General features: G+C 38.0%; 1 protein-coding gene across 7 annotated transcripts in view; it reads left to right on the top strand.

Moving 5' to 3' along the window:
* Positions 1 to 24,461, top strand: part of igdcc4 (immunoglobulin superfamily, DCC subclass, member 4) — a 57,766-nt gene that overhangs the window by 24,481 nt on the left and 8,824 nt on the right. For 2 of the 7 annotated variants that reach the window (XM_046840929.1, XM_046840932.1), the window contains exons 4-14: positions 6,450 to 6,583; positions 11,739 to 11,870; positions 15,788 to 15,940; positions 17,929 to 18,339; positions 18,437 to 18,604; positions 19,208 to 19,369; positions 20,364 to 20,579; positions 20,703 to 20,804; positions 21,901 to 22,084; positions 22,932 to 23,059; positions 24,268 to 24,438. In XM_046840929.1, coding sequence (XP_046696885.1) covers positions 6,450 to 6,583; positions 11,739 to 11,870; positions 15,788 to 15,940; positions 17,929 to 18,339; positions 18,437 to 18,604; positions 19,208 to 19,369; positions 20,364 to 20,579; positions 20,703 to 20,804; positions 21,901 to 22,084; positions 22,932 to 23,059; positions 24,268 to 24,438 — 1,961 coding nt within the window. Of the gene's footprint in view, positions 1 to 158; positions 294 to 4,050; positions 4,202 to 6,449; positions 6,584 to 11,738; positions 11,871 to 15,787; positions 15,941 to 17,928; positions 18,340 to 18,436; positions 18,605 to 19,207; positions 19,370 to 20,363; positions 20,580 to 20,702; positions 20,805 to 21,900; positions 22,085 to 22,931; positions 23,060 to 24,267; positions 24,439 to 24,461 lie in introns of those variants that run through there. The other 5 variants (XM_046840935.1, XM_046840934.1, XM_046840930.1 and 2 more) reach the window with 5 other exon arrangements.

Below are 24,461 nucleotides of genomic sequence, written 5' to 3'. Positions count from 1 at the left end.
GTGTGTTACTCAAATGTGTCCTGCTTTATAGGACCGAATCGTCCTTTTCAACCGTCACAAGCAAAATGCAGCGATTATTGCACTGATTACATTTCACGCTTAATTTCCTTTTAATCTCTTCTTCCATTTTCAGGACTGTCTACTTTCCTCCGGGACCCCGAGCCTCAGGTTGTACATGCCGGGGGTACCGCACGCTTCGAGTGCCGAATAGATGGTGTACCTGCTCCCAGCATCACCTGGGAGAAAAACCACATGCCGCTTCCTGTAAATGCTGAGGCACTCAGTACGCCAAGGTGAGACTCATTTGTAGAAATAGTTCTATATATCTGTTTTAAAATATCTTTTCTAAGAAAAAGCTTCTTTGTTGTTTGTGCAGCAAAAATTTAGTTGTATACACACACACACACACACACACACACACACACACACACACACACACACACACACACACACACACACACACATTATTTATCATATATGACCCCGATATTGTGTTATTCCTCTTCCTTTTTTTCTTGTACAGCTCAGTGATTGTATGTCATGCAGTATGTCTTTTCTGTATTTGCAATTTAGATGAAGTCTGATTTATTTCCTACTGTATACACTATTCTCATTCCTGCTGCAGAACAGCCTTATAAATTACATTTAACACTGAAGTGTCAAATAGGAGAAACAGCAGGAGGCAGCAAGGACTGAATCACATGTATGAACAATATACAGCTAAAAACCAAGAATTATTCATGTTCTATTAAAGACGAAAATAATTATCATAAGTATCAACTAAACATGATTTAACACACCTTTATTAGATTTTTATGACAAAATGATTGATGTGCATATAGAGCAACTTAATAACTGCAAACAAAATGCCATCCTTTAACATTTTTTCTGTCCAAACAAAATAAAAAGATTGAAATATAAATATAAAAATATACTTTACATTTGCTTTAAATATTGCTCACTGCATTTTTCTTTTTACATTTTCATGAAATGTGGCAAATACGGATATTTTCCAAAGTACATAATATTTTAACATATTAACACCTATTATTAATATTTTTATAAAAGGTATGTACATTGTCTATTTTTTAGTTAATAGCAAAAAATGTTACAGCTGAAAAAACTACAGATTATTAGTCAGAACTTATTGTAAACGCCTCATAATTGCATCACTTTTTTACAATGCTACATTACAATGGAGTTTTAAAGTCAGTGATTATAACAAGTAGCACAAATGAGTGAAAATCATCTAGCACCTCCTGGAGTGTTTAAAGGCTCTGGCATGGAGAAGCTAGTGCTGGATCTGTGATGATCACAAATGTTGAGCTCAGTAGCTCCTAGTTTTATAACCATAAAGACTGTATAAGACTGTAGAAAGATCATTACTTATAATCTTATACTCCAGTGCTCATGTTAGTTCTCACTCTCCAGTGTTCTGTATTGTTGAAAGATTTATGATCAAACTCTTGATGTCACCCAAATGAGAATGGGTTCCCTTTTGAATCTGGTTCCTCTCAAGGTTTTTTCCTCATAACATCTAAGGGAGTTTTTCCTTGCCACAGTCGCCACGGCTGCTCATCAGGGATAAATGCACACCATTCACCTTGACTGTTGTTTTCTGTAAAGCTGCTTTGAGACAATGTCTGTTGTGAAAAGCGCTATAGAAATAAACTTGACTTGACTTGACTTGACTTGACTTGACTGCTCATTTTCATTAATGTTCTAAGAGTGCTAGCTGTTGGGAGTGATCATTGAAACCTTTGTACTGTATAAGGAATGTATGACAGTGATAGTACTGAATCATCATTAGAGGCCGATCGACATGGGTTTTTCTCTAGCCGATGCTGATATTTAGAAATCAGGGCAGCTGATGGTTGACATAAGATGGTGACTTTTTGAAAGCCTGGGACACACCAAGCTGATGGTCGGCTGCTGGGGAATGTTGGGGGTTTCGAGCGTCGGTCAGCTTTTTTTCTTTCACGCATCGTTGGCTCTAGTTGGATGGCGTCAGCTGTTTTTTTATCTGATTCTGCATGTTGAATTAGAGGCGGAGCTCGTCGGGGAAAAAAGAACAATGACTGGCTACATTGCTTAGCGAATGAGCACATGAGAATTTTTTTTTTTTTGTGATTTTTGCGTTGTCTTTGTAATTTAGCACACATGATTGAAAAAAGCTACACTAATCCATTAGTAATGATTGCGGCAGGTGTAAATCCTGCTCGCTTTATACAGCTGGTCCCTGAGCTACGACGGTTCGACTTATGATTATTCGATCTTGATGATGATGATAGCGATACGACAGAATTGTACAAATATTGGAAAATGTAAATAAACAGGCACAGGCAGCAGCGTACGATGTGAGATATGTTGTTACGCACAGCGTGGATGGGTGTATCTCTCGCCCTGAGAGATGCCCCACTCTCGCTAGTGGTCAACGGAGTAAAGTGTCTCAGTGTTTATATTTTTCTGTTTCAAACGGCAAACAGCAATTTTAGTGATAAAAGCAAAGGTCTTCCAAGAGCCCAATTATGTATCCTGCTGCTAGTACAAAAAGAACAGGAAATCCATCAGTTTAGAGCAGAAAATTAAAATGTATAAATCAGCATGAAGCAGGAAAGGCTGTCACAGTCATAGTATCATCTTCGACTGACGATATTTTTGACTGACGATGGGATTTTCGTAACGTATCTTCATCGTAAGTAGGGGACTACCTGTATATTCACAGTTCTATCTCTTCTGGTTTTACTGTTTGGATGCCGAATACACACTACTGCCACCTGCTGGTGTGGAAGAGTTACGTTCCCTCAAACAAGTGTAGAATGTATGCGCACGGTTTGTGTCAGATGCGCCTAGCTAATAATCTGCCTGAATTGCATCAAAATCGGCCAATGGCAATTAATTAAAACATCCGAAAAAATCGGCTCGATTAATTGTCGGGTCGATCAATTTTCCACTTTTAAAGAGGAGCTTCCACTTTCTTGCACTAAAAGAAAAGAAAAGGTACAAAATATATGTACAGAGAATTCAAGCATATTTCTCTTAAAACTTGATATAGTTACTAAATAACAATAACATTTCAGTTACTGAGTGTACAATTTTTGAATTTTTTATCAAATGTAATAATGTAATAATTTAAATACATAAATATGCATAGATTTTTATTCTTATAAGAATTGCACTAAACGTTTACAATTAGAATTACTCACAGTTTATCTTGTGAACTACAATGAAAGGATAATATTGATCAGGAATGTTTGAAGCTCCTATAACATAAGTGTGAACTGACGCTTTTTATTACATGTAACTATAAACTGTAAAAAATTGCTGCAGTTACTATGGTTTGTTATGGAATTATCAGCTTTTGAGCTTTAACTACACAGTAACTGTCCCTTGGTAACTCTCCTACTTCCACGTCTTCACACCAGGCTACCATTGGTTATTTTTCTGTAACAGGTGTTTATTCCTAAAACCATGATGTACACGCCCACATGCGGCAAACCGCAAGCAAGACAAACGACCTGTCGCATGCTGATTTGAACTCAGGGGAAAAAATCAGCACCTTTTAACCCTTATGTACAGAGCATAATATAGTTCTTTTCTTTTATTTTATTTTTATGAATAAATACACAGTGGAAAATTCCTCAGTCTCTTCTGTCACCTCTCTGTCCTTGCTGCTATTAAGAACAAACGAGTTTCCCCCACCTCACACACTTCTTCTGCACTGCGGTATCAACACATGGCTTGTTTTAAATTCACAGCTCCAGCTTTTGCAGGTCAGTGTTGTGCCGCTGAGCTCTTTGCTCTGATGTTGTGTTGTCCTGACTCAACCCCTGCTGGATGAATTCTCCACCACTGAACTAATAATTCATGCAGTGCATTCTGTCTTTCTCTCTCTCTCTCTCTCTCTCTCTCTCTCTCTCTCTCTCTCACACACACACACACACACACACACACACACACACACACACACACACACACAGATTCTGCAGCCTCTCAAACTGTGTTTCCCACAGACGGCAATCTGTCTGCTGGATTAATAGTCTATAATACGGTTCTGGAGTGGGGGAGTGAAAATGGAGGTCTCTGGAGGGTTGTGGTGGATCAGCCAATGCCTTGTGCAACATGAGCTCTCCTCCACAGCAGCCATGATGCCATGCGGGAGAAGACAGGAGGAAGGAGATTACTACTGACGAGCAAAAGGGTCTGTTCAAGCCTGTAAAGCTCTGACGCATAACCGGCACTGACCTACATTTAGATTTTCATGTTTTGGTCACCTTTTTTTCAATCTGGAGTTTAAGTGGGTTTTTTCGCATTCAGCTTCAGTTCACTTTAGATGTTCGACACTATAAGTGTATGCGAAACTTAAAACACAACCTAATATTGCAGGGCTTTCGTATTATACTTGGTTAAACTAAAGCTGTTGCTTGGCAACTGAGACATATATTATCAAATGACTGAGACGAACGAAATTAGCTAGCTAACACACAGCAGTCTTTTATACACTAAAGTGAGGGTAAATATAGAATGGCAGTGAAAATGTAATATATTTGCCTGAAATGTTAATATTTTTCTCAGATATGTTGGGAAATGACTAAATGAATTGTGACTAAAATGGCACTTGAATGATTTCAACATCAACTACTAGATTAATGTGCAATATGGGTAATTATAAAAAATGGTATAAAATGATTGTTTGAGCAGTTTGCCCAAAACAGTGCAAGAGTACTGATGCTTTTAAACTGAGAAACTAAAAGACACTAAGCAATGATTAAAGCAAATAATTGAGCTTGCTCACCCACAGCAAGCTTCTATACAAACAATTCAATGGCAAAATGATTCTGAAAAAATAAATACATCTGGAATATCAACATTTTTCACAGATTGCCTTGATTTTTACCTCATGTATTTGTTTATTCAAATGTTGCTTTTTTTAAGCATAACTCATCAATTCAACAGGTCGGCTTTATAAAAGCATGTGTAAAATATTAACAATTTCCTTAGGTGCATTGGTATATTACTTTATTAAATATTATGTTTGACTAATTTTTGTTGTGAATATTTCTTTTCAGACACTATAATAGTGACAAAAATATGAGAAATCTTGATGACAGACAAAGGCTAAGACATTTGCTAGCTACCCCACAGTAGTCTTTTATACAAACATTGTAAACATGTAAACATAGAACGGTGGTGTCAGGTGGAAGAACTTGCCGGAAACCGAAGTGCAGTAAACAATGTTTAATGAAGTAACACAGGGCAAAAGCAGAAAACGGCAAACCAGAGTATAGGTCCCAGTATAGTAAATCCTGGTAAAGTCCAGGAACAGCCAGCAGCTCAAAGAGCTAAGCAGAGTCCCGTAACTATGACACCAAACTTCTACACATAGTGACGGCAGCTTGGGTAGTCCAGCAGTGTTCGTCAGCCTAAACTGTAGAACGGACAATGTGCTTAGTGTTGATCGGAGGTTATATAGCCTGGAGGCTGATGAGCTCCAGGTGTAGATGATTAGTACGTAGGAGAGCTGCTTGGAGTGATAGGTGGGTTCTGTGAAGGCGTGGCTAGTGGATCCCTGACAGGTGGTTAAAGTGCAATGAATTTGTCTGGAATATCAACACTTCACAGATATGTTGGACAATTACTAAGAAAAAGACAGAGAATGGCTTGAATTTTGTGTAGGAAGGATGCTGTTTAAATGATCACAATATTCTTCCACATTGTTCCTGTTACTGTGGATATGCTGTATATTTGTTTGCTGATAGATACCATTGGACAAACCATTCTATCAGTATAATGTTTTACGATTCAGAAATTGTTCATATTACATATTGAAAGAATTAGTTTTCTGATAAATAAAGATCTGAATTACATACACTCACTGTCCACTTTAATAATTTTAATAATTGAAATACATTTAATAATTTATGGAGTTATAAAATCAGCCAAATTGCTCTGTTGACATGATTATCAAATGGGGCTGGTTTGAGAATTTAAGTTTTTTTTTTTACACACAACAGGCACTGGAGTTCAGACATGTAAAAAATATAAATAAATACACTGAGTGAGTGACAGATCTGTGGATAAAAACACATTGTTGGATTTAGAGGAGAAAGACTGGATTGGTTCAAGCAGCCCAGGAAAGATACAGAAAATCAAATAATCATTCTTTACAACTGTGGTTAGCAGAAAAACATTTCAGCATGCACAAAACATGAAACACTGAACAGAAGGAGACATCAGGTTTCATTCCTGTCAGCCGATAACAGGAATGTGAGGCATTGAACAAACATACCACAATTGGACAGATCCACCCACCCTAACCAAGAACAAGCACTTGCTGTAGATATTTGAATGAACAAATGAACTATTTATATATTTTTACCTAAATTGTCATTGAAAACACAGATAAAGACTTTTTTTATTTTTCTCTTTCACTCATTTCTCTATGACAGGTTTGTAACACTTCCAAATGGCATTCTGCAGATTTTGGACGTCACGCCAGACGATGAAGGTCTGTACCGCTGCATAGCATCTAACTCCGCTCACAAGCTCTACAGCCAGGATGCTTCACTAACCGTCACGTCTGGTACCAAATCACACGCACACGCGCACACACACACACACACACACACACACACACACACACACACACACACACCTATGGCTAGCACAAAGCCCCAATATTCTGAACTTTATCTCCTGTTTCAGGGTCTGTCATGCGTATAGATCCTGCTTTTAAGAAGATTGTTGTTAGAGTGACTCTAATAAACTACACTCATAAACCTGATGTGCTTTTAGCGCGAAAAGAATTCGAGTGGACTAATCATTGTTTTCTGAACAAGTTAGTTTGTGCATGAGCTGGATTGCATCACCACATTTCTCACAGCATATTATTATATGTTTTATGAGAATATAAACACAGTAAACACCAGCGATTGCATTTTCCACCACAGCATGGTAGTCAATAATGGGCCACAGATTCCCAGGTTTATATTAATGCATTCATACACTTATGAGTCATTGTTTCTATAGTTACAGCTCAATCACGGGGTCTTGGAAGGCGGAGGCTTCATATAAACGAACAAAAAAAGTGGTATAATTGTTGATATGGTTTTCTAAGTAGATAAAAAGCATTTTTGAAAGGAGTCTCCGTTGCCAGTCAGAGATAAAGCTGTACTTTTTAAATTATCTTTTTTAGTAGTGTGACAAACTGCTTTATAGGGTCATTTATTATAATATTAATCATTTTCAGAGATGTCCTCAACGTATATTGAAAATCAACATAGTGTCTTTCTTTAAACAAATTTCAAATGTCAACACTAAAATTGAACAATTTCTGTGGTATAAGAGGCAAAACCTGGGATGTCCAGTTGGAATAATATAATCCCTACACCACGATGGCGTGACATGTCGTGTTTCAATGTTGTCAGAATTAGTAAGTGTAATCTGTGATGTGTAAGGAATATAAATACGCAACAAAAAAAAAACGTGGAATTGTGCCGCGGTTTCCTGTCTTTTGAACCGAGACAAAGAGAGGGAGAGAGATATTTTATGAATGACTCTGTTTCTATTACCTGTCCTTGAGTTCACAGTTAAGAGCAGAAACTCAGAACTTTTGTCTCATTTTTATACTTTTTCTGGCAGCTTGGGGGAAAAAAAAGAAGAAGAAAAAAAAAGGCCTTTTATTGTTGTGTGATAAATGTATTGTGTGTCTGTGTGTGAGAGAGCGTGACAGAGAGAGTATAAAAGATATAGTGTTTTCGACACCAGCTGGCTCTGAATAGACATATTAGGAGGCGTTCTTATTTTGCGTTCAAAACAGTGGCCCTGTCCATTTTTTTTTCCTGATTGAACACCTTCGCTCTGGTGCAACACTGAACACCTAAATCTTTGGTTTCAGGAGCAACCAGCAGTCTCAGAATCCCATTAAGTAATCCAAAATGTAATGAATTCATGATAAGAAAACAGCTTTCACTGTTTTAGGGTTGAGCTATAGATGTTGTCTTTGGAGAGTGATAGCTCAGTGGTTAAGGTGCTACTGATTGGACCCTTGAGCAAGGTCCTTAACCCTCTAGGCTCCAGGGGCACTGTATCATGGCTGACTCAGCACTCTGCCCCCAGGTTTCAAACAAACTGGGATATGCAAAGAAAATTAATTAACTATGCTGTAATGTATATGTGACAAATAAAGGCTATTCTATTCTTTTGAGGTTTTCACGATTTCCCATGTTTTTTATGCTATTTAATGGATTGGTGGTTATATATATATATATATATATATATATATATATATATATATATATATATATATATATATATATATAAAACCCAGCCATTATTTTTGCACAAGACAGTGCACTCTTAGTGCCGGTCCCAAGCCCGGATAAATGGGGAGGGTTGCGTTAGAAAGGGCATCCAGCATAAAACATGTGCCAAATCAAATATGCGGATCACGAGCCATAATTTCATAATGGATCGGTCGAGGCCTGGGGAGGCCAACGACCGCCACAAGTATTGTTAGCCAACAAGGTAATGGTGGAAATTGGGCTACTGTTGGCCGAACTAAAAGAAGGAGAGGAGGAAGACGTCTATAGAGATGGCAGGAAAAGGAGAAGTGGAGGAGAGTGGAGTTTAGAGTTGGTACATTAAATGTTGCTGATAAAAGTTAGCTGATATGATAGAGAGGAGAAAGGTAGATATGTTGTTCAGGAGACCAAGTGAAGGCCAGGAACATTGGAGGTGGGTTTAAACTGTTCTTTCATGGTGTGGATAAAAAGAGAAATGGTGTAGGTGTGATCCTAAAGGAAGAGTACAAAAAGAGTGTAGTAGAGGTGAAGAGAGTTTCTAATATATTCTATGCAGGAGATGAAACCTGAAAGAGATTGGAGACTGTAAGGTGTTGGCAAAGGACAGTGTAGTTAGACAGCATCAGATGGTGGTTTCGATTGGATTTGGATTTGGATTTGTACCGATTGGCCAGGCAGAGGGACCGAGCTGTGAAGGATGTGCTGCAAGTTAGAGCAATAAATACGGATGAAAATGTGTTGACTAGTGAGGAGAATGTGTTGAGAAGATGGAGGGAGTATTTTGAGCAGCTGATGAATGTGGAAAATGAGAGAGAGGTTGGATGGTGGATGGAGATGGTGAAGCAGGAAGTGGATAGGATTAGCAAGGAGGAAGTGAAAGCAGCTTGAAGAGGATGAAGAGGATGAAGAGTGAAAAATCGGTTGGACCAGAGTACATGGGTCATGTGACAGATGTTTAGGAGAGATGGCAGTGGAGTGTTTAACCAGATTGTTTAACAAAATTATGGAAGGTGAGAAGATGCCTGAGGAATTAAGTAGATTTTTAAGAATAAGGGAGAAGTGCAGACCTGCAGTAACTACAGGGAAATAAAGTTAATCAGTGACACCATTAAGTTATGGGAAAGAGTAGTGGATTCATGCCAAGGAAGAGCACCACTGACACAATATTTGCTTTGAGAATGTTGATAAAAAAGTAAAGAGAACGTCAGAAGTTGTGTTGTGTGTTTGTGGATTTAGAGAAAGCATACGACAGGGTCGAGAGAGAAGTTGTGGTATTGTATGAGGAAGTCTGGTGTTTCAGAGAAGCATGTGAGGGTGGTGCAGGACATGTATGAGGACAGTGTGACAGCAGTGACTTGTGCAGTAGGAATGCAGACTGTTTCAAGGTAGAGGTGGGTCTGCATCAAGGATTGTCTCTGAGCCCTTTCCTGTTCTGAGCCACCACCTGCAGTGGTGATGGACAGGTTGACAAACGAGGTCAAGCACAAGTGTCCATGGACTATGATGTTTGCAGATGATATTGTGATTTGTGGTGAGAGTAGAGAGCAGGTTGAGAAGAACTTGGAGTGTTGGAGGTATGCGCTAAAGAGAAGGGGAATGAAAGTCAGTAGGAGTAAGAGTACGTGTGTGAATGAGAGGGAGGGCAGTGGAGTGGTGGAGGAGTTCAGGTATCAGTGATTTGTGATAGAAGAGTATCTGCAAGAGTGAAAGGGAAAGTTTGGACATGTGCAGAGGAGGGACATGGGTTATATCAGTAGGAGAATACTGAGGATGGAGCCACCAGGAAGGACCAGGAAAGAGGAAGACTAAGAAAGAGGTTTATGAATGTCTTGAGGGAAGACATGCAGGTAGTTGGTTTGAAAGAGGCAGATGTAGAGGACAGGGGGGTGTGGAGAAGGATGATCCGCTGTGGCGACCCCTTAATGGGAGCAGCTTAAAGAGGAAGAAGAAGCATCTGCATGATTTTATGTAGCGGCAAAATGTGCTTTTTTAAATAAAAATCACAGGTCTCTCAAACACTCAAACATATACCACAACTCATACAACAATGCTGTTGGATTCTGTAACCTGATTGGACAGAAGGTCTTGAGTTGCAGCCTCTTAGACTTGACAGAACCTAACATTGTGGAAACTTTGCTGTCAAAGAGGAGCAGTACATTGTGTTGTGACTATTTTGGCTTTAAAAAGATTCCATCGACTCATCATCCTTTGCGCTCTGCTGCTTCTACAGATGCTGTAAGTGGGAATATAACTAACAAGAAGAGACACTTGTTAATTAAATGATAACCCAGAAAGGTTTCATTAAGATACAAGTAACAAAATGTAACCGGGCCAAAAGACTATAAAGGAAGCATTTGCAAAATCACTTCCCCATAACAGTGTGAGAGCGTAAGAAATTACAAGACGCATCGGGGAATACTGTAAATACACAATTATTTTCAGTGGTGGACAACGAATGTTTATAGAGGTTAGTAAACACGCTGGAGCCAAAGCATAAAATCCCGTCATGGCCATACTTTAGTCAAACAATATTACCAGCTTTCTACAAAGAGACAAGGACTAAAGTTGCACAGAGCCTCAAACAAGCGGAGCGCATCTCACTCACCACAGATGAGTAGCCTTCTCAAGCTAATCAGAGCTATGCTAGCAAAGGGAATGTTTAGTTCAGTTGACCCTTCTCACACTATACCTCATACCTCTAAGCAACAGTTATGATTAGAGGATAAAGAAAAGAGGACAGGATATGTTCAGTCTTTGTTTAATGAACAAACAGAAGTTTTCATTTGATTGAATTTTTTAAAATGTTTTTAAAACCGCAATATATATTGCACCATGGACATTATACTGATGTATTATAGTGTATTGAGATTTTGATATCATTACATCCCTGCTATAAGCAGAAGAATTAAACATTTTATAAAGAAATTAACATCTCTGGGTTCCTAGAAGTAACTCAGCTTCATCACACTGCCCCATTGCTGATAAATTGCCTGTAAAATCAGTGTATATATTGTTTACTTTTGGACTTAGTTTTCAATTCAAATTTATGAACAGAGTGACACTTCAGAGTGTCTGGTATTGAAAGGAAAAGAATTTGTTTTTCCCTCAAAGTCGCTTAAACTTGACTGAAATCCAGTAGACTGACCCACTTTGACGCTGGTGTTTTTCTTCGCGTTTCTCTTTCTCAGAATCTCTCTCTCTTTTTGCTCAATTTCTCTGAAGACTGTTTGGAGAGTGTTTGAGACAGCTGTGTGTTGACAGGATGCCTGTTTGACCCTGAGTCACTTTCCCTTTGGCTGAATGCTTTGACTGGCTGTCAAGATACCACACGCTTCTGCCCTCTTGTGGGCTTGGGGCTTGTGTTCAAATAGACACACGCACCTGTAAAAAGAGAATGCTAACCCATGCTGTGTGTATGTGTGTATATGTTGTCAGATCCTTCAGACGAAAGCGAGGTGATGATTGTGGCTCCTCCACAAGACTTGACAGTGGTTTTAGGACGACCAGCAGTGCTGGAGTGTATGGCTCATGGTCAACCCAAACCTTTTGTGTCCTGGAGCAGACAAGGCAAGATTTCAAACACACACACTTGTGCACACACACACTGTAGTACTGTAGGACAAATGCCTCCTATGAAATAGGAAGTCACAAACATTCCTCAGACTCTGCCTGTTTGTGAGGGAAAACAGAACAGTTTGGTGAAGTACAATAACACTGACCCTAAGACATATTGGTACTGGTTGTTTGTTAATAAAATAAAGCCTATAATAGCCAACACTTTTGAAGATAAACTGCTTTTGTTTTGCTGCTTCTTGTGACAGAAAACTTGTGACCCAGCAAATGCAGCCATACATTTATACAATACAGTGCAAGCCTCTTAAACCAAGTTCACATTAGCATTCATGTCACATGTAGTTTGTCTCGTGTGGGCGTGTAGCAACTTTTGTCGCTTGTGGGCCTGGCTTGTCTAGCTTTTTCTTTGTTGTAATAGAAAAACAGTCATAGCTGCAGTATAGGGCTGCAGCTATTGATTATTTTAGTATTTAAGTAATTGGAAAGAAGTACTTTTTTCTTTATTAAAGAGCAATACTAAATATACAAGAGAAAATAAGACTGGTCTCATAAAATGAACAAGTTATTTGTTTTAATTTTTATTGCTGAAATAAATGAATATCTGTGAAAACTAAACCCATTTAGTGCATTTAATTTAATCAATATGCAAAAACAAATGATATAAAAATATGAAAATCTATCTCAAAATATGTTAAAACAGTAAACGCACTGTTCTGTGTTTTCTTTATGTTTTTAGTTTGAAATTATCTCAAATTTTGGAAACTTTTCATTTTCTTTGGCCTGAATCTTCTCTTCGCCCCTCGCTGTTTTCTCCCCGTTCCCCCATTTTTCATTCTGCAAAGTGTGTTTACCTGTACAGAGCGGCCCGGAGTTTAGCGGGTGGTGCGTCAGTAATAATGGTCCGTAGGGAAACATGTTGCGCCGTGTGTAGTTAATCGGACTAAACCAAATAATTTGGCTCGATGCTTTTTTGCATTCGAATTACTCGAGTTACTCAAGGAATCGTTTTAGCCCTACTGCAGTATATTTAGCTATTCTTATTCAAACTCCAACACATTGAAATCAAATAGTTCATTTACAGAATTTATATGTGCTCAACTTTATGCTTGTTTCATTGGAAGATTAGCAAAACAAAATGTCTGTACTAGCGACGTACATTTACCAGAATAATGTCTCTGTATGCATTTTGTGAGAGGTTTTATATGACAGATGAAATTTTGCATGAAATTATCAGTGAGATATATATATTAGGTCAGTACATATTACATCAGGTTAGTACATTTACTTGTTACAGCCTGTATGCTAATGTGCTTTGCTACTAAAATGATATGATAGGTATCACGTGTTATGTGTCGGAATCTGCTCAGGAAACTACATGCCTCACAGTGGCGCTGTTTTACAGTATAAGAGATCCTGCAAATCGCACAGCAGACTTTTTTTTTCTGCTGAAGGCGGAATGACAATCTAGCAGACCTCCAGACGTCAAGCCATTGTTCTCAGCAAGCTGCAATCAAATTCTTCTCATACGTCTCATCAGAGATCCTGTACCGCTGTCATTTGCATGATAAATGCTGTGCAGCTAAAGGAGTTTTGGCAACCACAACCATGTCTAGTTTCTTTTTATGCTGTTTCCTTTGTCTGCTGGAAAGCATGGCAGATGCTGCTGGTCAGTCCGTCCCTATAGAATTAATTACAGCAGCACCATGTGGTCTCTGTTGTTCTCTACCGCCTCCTGCTGATTAATAGTACACATCAGGCTCCAGTCCCATTTTCTTTGCACAAGGCGAGGCTATTATATGAGGAAAATTCTCATCAGGAAGAGGATCCGCCTTTAATCCCACCCTTTCTTTTATTTTCTGTGTGCACTGTTAGAAAGTATTTTTTCTTGGAACTGCTGTGATACTTCCAATTATTTTTAAAGGGAAACTATATTCACATTTTCAGGTGAAAGTTACAAACATGGAAAACATCAATCTATCATTTCACCATCAGCAAGGAAGTGTACAGTTTTAATTACAGAGAATTTTGTGTTTTGATTCTGTCCATATAATATTTCAACAAATTAGGTTACATAGTGAGAAAGTAGAGTTGAATTAGTTAACGTAGGCATTAACACATTTAAAAAGAATAATAAAACCAGCCATAATAAGTGCAGTCCTATTTATTTCTGGTAGTTTTTTTTAAATATGTTTTATTTATAATTACTGAGGCAGAATGCTATTAGGTCTATTAGGTCTGTGTGTTTTAAAGGTATTATCACCTCTATGTGAGATTACACCACAACAATAGCCAGTGATGTTTAATGTGACTTTATTAAATGACCAGACCGGCATTTGTATAGGAGATCCTGAAAATCATAATAATCTACTATGACTTCTCACTCAAATATCTCAGCAGCATCTTTCTCAAAGGAAACAGGGAGATTAGCATCATATGATCCTGGAATGGTTTTGCAGGTGGTTTGATCACCGTGGCATGAACTTAGCCTGAATTATTCTGCATCTTTTTCACTACTGTGCCTTTGTTTTCTGTTGTGGTAATTGGGGCAGTTTTGAGTTCATTCATTTTTGTATGAAATGTGTTATTGTATGCTTGATTAAGCTAACAGTAGACAATAGCAACTCAATTAAAATGATAACAAGTAAACAATAGTCATCAACCATAATCAGAAAAGCCAAAAAATATTGTCAGGATTTGGACTTCTTGTGTTGTGGTTGAGCCACTAGAGGCCCACACTGTTTTCTCAGATTGTCTTCTTCCTGTGTGTTAATTATGTTATTACTGCCACCTGTGTCCTAATTCCCTCGTGTATATCTTTAAGGTGACTTGCTCTATAGTTTTCTTGCTTGGTGTTTAAAGTTGTTAGGCTAGTTGATTGTGTCTGATGTAAGTTCCACTGTCTTTCAAGATGTTTCTACTAGTGAAATCTGATGTTAAACCTTTTTAATGTTTACTTTTTTTAACCGACTCTCATGCACCAGCCCAAGTTCGACTTGTTTCCTTTGTTTATATGCGACAAACTAGGTAAAAGGCAAAAATACACAAGAATTAGACAGTAAATGACCGGAAGAAAGTCCACATTTGTCCATATTTGAAATTTTTGTCTCTAACAGAAGAACTTACATAAGACAGAGAACAAGAGAGATGTTAGCAGGCTGCCTCAAACCCCCACAGTTAAACATGGAGGTGTAGCTTAATGGTTTGGGATTGTTTTCACCATACAACAATATAATAACCTGAAGCATAGGTCTGAGTTCTTTATGTGTTATTCAGAGAACAAACAGTTGGCAGGGTGTTATCATAGAACGGCCATCCCAGGAAATACACATACAATATAACACAACGTGAGTACACCACTCACATTTCACCATTCATTTTAGTACATCTTCTCAAGGGACAATACTATAAAAAAGAAACTTAAATATATTTTAGTGTCGTCAATGTGCTGCTGGTACATCAATACAGATTTACTGTCCTCTGAAAATAACTGAACATACAGCCATTATAGTCAAAAGTTCTATAGTATTGTCCCTTGAGTAGATATACAAAAATGGTTGCTGAATGTCAAGGGTGTGCTCACTTTTGTGAAATACTGTAAATCCTATTGAACTGCACTAAGATGACCTTTAAAGAAAAATAAAACATCTTTGCCAAGTTTTTCAAAAGGCATGTCAAAGTATTTCAGCTGTTTGTTTGGGGAAATTAACTGTACGGATGCCAAGATTTGTGTAAAGCTTTTATTCAGAGGATTTTTCAGTTAAAAGTTATGTCCATCACTACTATAAAGATAGCTTGTTTACACCTAATACATTATCTAAATGATCTTAATACCATTGAGAAGTAGTATGTGTACTGCTGCAAGGTTTTAGAATAAAGAAGAAGAATTTAATAAGCCTTTATCTGTGTTACAGATGGGAAACCCATTTCTGCAGATGTGCTCGTCCTCGCTACCAACCTCATAATACCACACACACTGAGTCACCACGCAGGAGTGTATGTGTGTCGGGCCAACAAGCCCAAAACACGAGAGTTTGTCTTGTCCTCCGCTGAGATCCGTGTGCTAGGTAACGCAAATCAACCCAAATAATTACAGTGGCCGATTTAACAAATCAGAAAACAAAATAACAAATGCAAAAACAAAATAACAATTTGTTTTTGCATTTGTTTATTTGTTTTTGCATTTGTTATTGTGTATTCTAAATTCTTAATTTGTTTTCTGATTTGTTAATGTGTTTTGCACTTCTCGGCCACCGTAAATAATAGCTAATTAACCCCAAAAATATCTATAATAATACATTTATTATAAGTTTATACTTATATATAAAATTCAATTTCATTCTTGCTCAATTTCTTACTCCTATATTTCTTTTTTTTTCTTTCTTATTGTTCATTTTGTTACCACTGTTACTTCTTCATTTGATTTCTTGTTTTTTTTTCTTCAAATATCTTATCTATCTTATCTATCTCTCTATCTCTCTATCTATCTATCTATCTATCTATCTATCTGTCTGTCTGTCTGTCTGTCTGTCTGTCTGTCTTTACAACTTTCTTGTTCATGTTGATTCTCTTGGTTTTTTTTATTTATCCATCACTTTTTTCATTGTAGTCATCTTTGTTTTTGTATTCATTGGTTCTCATTCTTTCCAGGTCACTGACTTTCTTACTTTTTTTTACAACCGCAATTTCAAGTTGGAATAATGTGTAAAATGGAAATAGAAATAGAATGCAATGATTTGAAAATTTCATAGTCCCATATACACAATAGAACAGAAAACATTTCAAATGTTCAAACTGAGGAAATGTACCATTTTAAGGAAAAAATAAGGTCATTTTGAATTCGATGGATGTTGCGCATCTCAAAAATGTTGGGACGGGGCAGATATAGTCTGGAAAAAGGTAAGTGTTATTAAAATTAAATTGTTGTATAAACATTTTGCAACTAATTAGGTTAAATGACAACAGGGTCAGGAAGATGATTGGGTATAAATTGTGCATCTTTAAGAAGCACAATTTAAGAGTCTCTCAAAAATAAAAACAAAGGGCAGAGCTTCACCATTCTATAAAATGACTGTGTCTACAAATTGTGTAACTATTCAAAATAATGTTCCTCATCATAAAATTCCAGTTAAATTTCATAATTTACACTGCATAATATCATCAGAAGTTTAAAAGAATCTGTAGAAATCGCTTTCGAGGGCTTTCGATTAACACCTTTAGAAGTCATTGTCCGTGAACACAGTTTGCCACGTTATTCACAAATGCAGGTTAAACCTCTATCAGGCAGAGAAAAAGACATGTGAAAATGATCCAGAAATGCTGAGATCCTCTCTGGGCCAAAGCTCATTTAAAATGTACAGACATGTGTTGCTTTTTGGAAACCATGGACACAATGTCCTTCAGACTAAAGAGAAGAGGGACCACCTGGCCTGTTAGTAGCTCAATTAAAAAAGCCCTCTGATAGTATGGGAGTGCATTAGTGACAGTGGAATGGACAGTTTGCACATTTGGAAAGGCTCCAACAATGCTGAACAGTATATGCAGGCTTTAGAGCAATAATGCTTCCATCAGAAAGCATATTTTTCAGGGAAGGCCTTGCATTTTTGATCAAGGCAATGAAAACTGCATACTGCATCTATTCGTAGTAGAAGAGGGTGCTGTAACAGCCTGTCTGCAGTATAGACCTTTCAACATTTGAAAACGTGTCGCATCATGAAAAAACACAACAAAGGACACCCAGAACTTTTGAGTAGCTACAATCCTGTATCAGACACATATGGGACAACATTCCTCTCACAGAGCTTGAAACATGACCCTGTCCCAACTTTTTTTGAGACCTGTTGCAGCCATCAAATTCAAAATAACCTTCAATTTTTGGTTTTATTGTGAATTGAATAAAATTTATGAGATTTGCAAATCATTGCATTTTGTTTCTAATTGAAATTTTCACAGTTTACATCTGTTTTTGGAATTGGGGTTGTATTTTTATTTTAATATTCAGTTGCTTTTTTTTCTGTCTGTGTAATTGTTCTTACTTTTCTGTTCTTTCCCTCAGCACCTCCAGTGATTGTAAAACCTCCTGAGTCTGTATCGCTCTCTCGGGGGAATACGGCAAGGTTTGTGTGTAACAGTTCGGGTTCTCCGGCTGCTTCTCTGCTCTGGCTCAAGGATGGAGAGCGTCTGCACTGGACATCACGGGTGAAGACTCAGAGCCCTGGTGTTCTCCTCATCAACCAGCTGCGGCCAGATGATGCGGGATATTACCAGTGCCTTGCCTCCAACATCCTTGGCACTGCCTGCGCCACTGCCAAACTGTCCGTCATTGTGAGGGCGGGGCTTCCAAGTCCGCCTCTTCACCTGCAGGCCACGCCTCAATCCAGCACCTCTGTTCTACTCACGTGGGATCCTCCAGAGCACAACCGCGAGCAGGTCATTGGCTTCTCCATTCACTACCAACGTGCCACAGGTAGGACACTCTCACAGTGAAAGTACTTTCAGTGAGCTTTGCGCATAGGCATACAGATATTTTTAGGGATACGTTCCTGACAGAAACTGTTTTCCAGCAGGCTTTGATAACATGGAGTATCAGTTTGCAGTAAACAACGACACAACAGAGTTTCACGTGAAGGAGCTGCAGCCTCACACGGCCTACACCTTTTACATGGTGGCTTATTCTCCTATGGGAGCCAGTTTCCCATCTCAGTCCATCACTGTGGAAATGGTAGAGGATGGTGAGTGGCAGAGAAAACATATTTTTCTACTTTGGGTGCTTATCATTCAGCTCTCATGAATTAGCATATAAAGTGTGCATGAGGTCTGGTGCTGGCAGTGACCCTGGCTTGCTACATATTGGGACAATGATGATTTATGGCAAAATGATTACATATTTGCATTGTAAAAAAAAAAAAAACACACAGGAATTTATAAACAACAGTATCTAAGTCATAGAAGTGCGTTAGCTTAATCACATGCTTCGCTTTCATGGTACTTCAAACAGTGTAGTAGGCAAGCTAGGGGTCACTAAGCACTTTAAAATCATTAGATTTAAACCATTTATAGAGCATTAGATATAATTAATAATTGCTAATGCAAGTAATAATTTAAAAAGCTACAATAACAAGCTACTTAAATTTGTAGATGAAGTTGGCTAAGAGTTTATTTTGTAGTTTTCTCGAGCCTAAAGGCTTTAGGAAATATGCCATCATTTCCAATAATAGCACATAGCAAGCACTGAGGCATTGTGGGATTTTGTGATTAAGGCAGTATTCTAAAATGTATGTGTGTGTGTGTGTGTGTGTGTGTGTGTGTGTGTGTGTGGGTGTGTGTGTGAACAGAAGATGTGTTTTCAGTGGAGTTGGATGGAAACGAGACCCAGGTGGTCCTGAGAGATCTGAAGCCCAATCATACAAACCAGTTACAGATGGCTGCAGGAACACGTGCAGGTTTTGGTGACCTCCCGGAGTGGACCTTTCCCCAAACAACCAACCTTACTCAGGGTGAGAACATATAAACACACACACACACACACACACACACACAGAAAGAGGGAAAAATAACTCATCTTGAAAAACTAAAGCCTAACTAAATTATATTTTAGAAAATGTGGCAAAAGTATTTACATTTCCCTAATACATTTTTAAATGCATGCAAACCAGTTGACATCCTCACAAGTATTCAAAAACATTTGCTCAGTTTTTTGAGGTATAAATAAACGTTGCACACGTGTTAAATCCTTTTTTTCCTTTTATTGGCATGGAAGCAAGCAAGAGCTTAAACACAGCAAGTCCATTACTTACAATGTTTTGTAAAATCAATTTACACTTTTGTTTCTAATCAGAATCAGGTTTATTAACCAAGTGTGTTGACACACACAAGGAATTTGGTTCCAGCTGTTTGTTACTCTCAAAAGTACAGACATAAATAAAAACCTATACAAGACAAAACAGACACGACAAGACAAAAACAGACTATACAAGACAATACAGACAATACAGACAATATGAGACAGTATAGACAGTGTAAATAATAGGGTAGTAAATAGGGATACAGACCAGTAATGTACATAAAGTGTGGGAGTGCATGGTAGTGAAAGTGACAGTATTGTGTGCCAGGTATGATGAGAGAGTTTACTATAAAACTTTGTACAAGTATTAGAATAATAATAATAAAAGTATTAAATACAAATAAACACAGTGGCCCTACAAGCTAAAATATCGCTAATTCCATGGTTTCCTTCTTTCTATTCTTTTTATGACAAACTAATCATTCAGGAATTGACAATTGCATAAGGTTACCATATTTATTATACAAGAAGAACATTATGTGTTGCTGTTTGTTTTTGCCGTTACCAGATTTGACACGTACATAGCACAAATGTCATGTTCTTTCATATAGAATGTGGAAAACATTAAGGAAATATTTAAATATATTCAATGGATTTTGTATGTTTTATGACCCTTAATATCCATGTTCTCGCGTTCTCTTTTCTAGTGCTCTTTCCTCCCTCTGAGCTCAAAGTGACAGCTAAGATGCATTCCCTCCATGTCACATGGCAGCCGCCACCCAATCACACACAAATCACCAGCTACAAATTGGCCTATCAGGAAGTGGTTGGTGACGAGGCAGCCAATCAGCAGAGCCCTGCGGCTGATGCTTCGCACATCAGGCTACGCAAACGTGTAAAGCATTACGAAATCACAGGCCTCGGTGAGACAAAATTTACCGTGCATTCATATGACAGGCCATTTGTCTTTGCAGAACCTATTACATTGCGTGCATGTGTGTGTGTGTGTGTGTGTGTGTGTGTGTGTGTGTGTGTGTGTGTTTCAGCTCCTGATCGCCTGTATGAAGTGAAAGTGTGGGCATGTAATAAGCAGAATGAAGGCTATCCTGCCATATGGAAGGGCCGAACCGAGAAATTCACTGATCGAGGTGTGTGTGTGTGTGTGTGTGTGTGTGTGTGTGTGTGTGTGTGTGTGTGTGTGTGTGTGTGTGTGTGTGTGTTAATCTGCACAATTTGGGAAAAAGGTCATGTTGCGATTATTGTGGTCACTATTGTGATGTAATAAATGGTATCATGAGTCCTCTTGATTGGTTATAAAGCAAACTGCACATACATTAGTGATAATGCTGAAATGTGTATTTGTAAAACTATAAAGGTTTTCAAAATGAATAATTTTAGCAAAATGAAATTTGCATTCATTCAAACAAAATCTCTCCAGGGTACAGCTGAATAAAAAAAAAAAAATAAAACAAATACATTTTCACAAAAAATAATATATTTCAAACATTTCAATTATTTACCTGTTTTTCTGCTGAAGTTTAAGATACAGTATGTTTACATACTTGAATTCAGATAATTTTGCAGTCATTATAATTAAACATGTTTAACCTTTCTTTAATTGAAGATTGCTAATGATTCGTATGGTGTGGGAGTGGAGCATTGTGGTGGGAGGGCAGAGCCATGGGGGTGACGATAGGACTTATGCCCAGGGGTCCAAAAGGATAGAAATGGCCCTGTTTACGCAGGATGTAACAGACACCGGAGAGAGAGTGAGATACCGGGCAGAGCTGATGGCATGTATGGTGATGTGTGTGGGAAAGCAGAGGTTGCCAGGTAAAGACACGCCAATCCGCGAGTGTGTGCGGGTTACGCGTTGGTGTCGAGGAAAGATGTACGTTACCGCGAGAGGGTGTGTGTCCCGGCGTGAGTAAGAGGGAAGAAAATCTTAGCCTAGCAAGCCTATCAAACATTAGCTTGCTAGGGCTCATTTCAAGACATACGTCCTAAAAAAGGTCAAATCTCCAGCTGTGTTGATTTGAGGTGGGTTTGGGTTTGAATTTCCCTCAAGATATTTAAAGTTATGTCCAAATTGTTTGGGTGTTTAACGTATATTCAAACAGTCCAGGCTGCCTGGACATGCTAACTCTAACCTGTACTCTGGACCATACAGTGTTTAAAATACACTTAATTTTTGTGTTAATATTTCACAACATTTGGTTGTAGTGTTCGAATTGTGTTTTGCAGTTCAACCCCTGGACCACCCTCCCCCACCACCTCCCAGCATCGTTAAAGCTCAGGCTAACAGCTCCACCTCCATCTGGCTGCATTGGGAAAAACCGGCTTTTAGTAATGTACGCATCATTAACTACACAATACGCTGCAGCCCTGCTGGCAACCGCAACGCCTCACTCGTCTCCTACTACACCAGGTGGGACATGCAGGACATCAGTACATGATTTTTTTATATATATATATATATATATAAAACCTCATAAAAACATATGGACTTCTATCAGTAAGTTAAACTCTATAAGTACTTTGGAACCTTTATTCATTATAAGGAAATGTCAATTTCTTTATTTAAGGTTGTACTTTATTTTATATTTAAAATATGTTATATAGTAAATAATTGTCTTTTTTTTTTATATATTTCAAAAGCAAAAAGCACACATCCTCATGCAGTCCCTCTTGAGGGTGTAATTAACATCTACCTCATTTCTCATACATTTCCCATCAGAGTAAATAACTAATTACATTATTATATATTTATATATTATATAATATAAAGATTATAATCATTATATAAAGATTAAATATATTGATTTGGAGAAAAAACTTGAAGGAACAAAAGCCCTAGTTCTTGTTATAACGAGATGCTTTTCTCGTAATTAACAGACCCTATTTTTGTAATAAGTAGGCTTTTTTTTCCCGATTGTAAAAATATGCCTTTCTTGTAATAATGATGTTTTCTAATAATAAAATGCTTTTTTTTTTAAATAACAGTATGTTGCTTTTCCTAAAATAATGATAAACGTTTTCAAATAATCAAATGCTTTTTTTCGTAATAAGTTTTTTCTCACAACAATGTGCAACTCTTCTAATGAGGTGCGTTTTTTGCAAGACGACACTCTGCTTCTATAAGACAGGAGGGAAATGTGAAAATGCCTTTAGCAAAAAGGCAAAAATCTGTGCTTCAGTGAATAGTTTTAAATTAGCATATGTGTGTTTTCCAGGCTTGAGATAAATGACTATACTCATTGACTTCTATTTTTCAGCACGTCTCAGGAGATTCTGTTGGGTGCACTTAAACCGTTCACCCGCTACGAGCTGGCCATCCAGTCCAACGGCATCCACACCGGCGGGCCCTTCAGCAGCACAGTGGAAGAGTCCACACTCGCTGATAGTGAGTACTAAACACACCCACTGGGAGATAATAGGATTTAATTGGCCATAAGACGCCTCATCCACAGTGTCACACAATGCACCCCTACATTATCTCCTCTTCCACTCCATGATCCACAGTGTGAACCACATTTTCAAGAACCATCCATTTACCCTCTGTCCGTTTAAACAAAGATGAGGCAGCTAGAACCAAAAATCTTAACTTTGGACTGAATAGACTAAAGGACAGTTTTCCACTGATCTAATGTCCATTTTAAAATGCTTGTAAAACATTGTAATTCTTGGCCCAAGCAACTCTCCTTTGATTGTTGTTTTTTTGCAGTAATGTCTTTTGTTTTTGCCACAATTTGACCATGGAGGTCTAACTCATGCACTCTCCTCTGAACAGTGGATGTTAAAATATGTCTGCCACTTAAACTATAAAAAGCATTTATGTAAATCAGCAGGTTTAAGGCTATAGGGAGTCATTATAATAAACGTATTCCCTGCAGCAGAGGTAGCTTTTGGTCTCCCTTTCCTGGGAAAGTCCCTGGGATTAGAGTTTCATCATGGTGTTTGATTGTTTTCAACTAGAGACTGAAGTTCTTGAGATTTTTTAAATTTACTGACCTTTACTTCATAAAGTAATGAAGGACTTTTTTCTTTAATTAACATTTTCTTTACTTTTCATTAAATGGATCTATACAGTAGTTGTAGCAGCACTAATAGGGTTATTGACTTTGTACTTACACTTTTCTACACACAATTGACAACTGATGGTTTAAAGCACATAAAGAAGGCAAGAAATATTACAAATGAACTCTTGAAAAGGCACACCTGTAAATTGAAAACGATTCCAGGTGACTAGCTCATTAATCTGATGAGAAAACGCCATGAGTGTGCCAAGCTGTCATAAAATGTAGCAACTTTGGAGAACTTTTCTTGCCTAATCAGCCCTGAAATGATGTTTAGACTACAAGTGGTAGATCCTCATTCAATTCACCATAGGTATTTTATGTCCAGGAAGTAAAACATGTAAAACCTATTTTGCTTTTGAGAAATGCATAATTTTTTGTAGACCCTGGTAGTTCATATTTCCTAATCGATGTTGTGGGTGTTTTCAGGTTTTTAATTGATGTAAATCATGATTTCTGTAAAGCTTGGGTTGGCAAGACACACACATCTAACACACATTGTTTTACATCCTATGCCTGTATGTGTTTATTGCAGGACCCTCATCTCCTCCTACAGACCTGCAGTTGAGCGCCATAGACTCGTCCTCGGTTTTGGTGAGCTGGCGCCCCCCACTGGAGCCTAATGGCATTATTATAAGCTATCGAATGCTCTATAGTGGCAACTTCAGTCAGCCAGATGACCTGTGGACTAACCTGAGCCATGCTGGTGAGGAAAATATTACAATACCT

This window comes from Silurus meridionalis, chromosome 26, assembly GCF_014805685.1.
Source record: "Silurus meridionalis isolate SWU-2019-XX chromosome 26, ASM1480568v1, whole genome shotgun sequence".
Taxonomy (NCBI): Eukaryota; Metazoa; Chordata; class Actinopteri; order Siluriformes; family Siluridae; genus Silurus; species Silurus meridionalis.
Note: the sequence above shows the minus strand (reverse complement) of the source record. Positions and strands in the feature narration are given on the sequence as shown.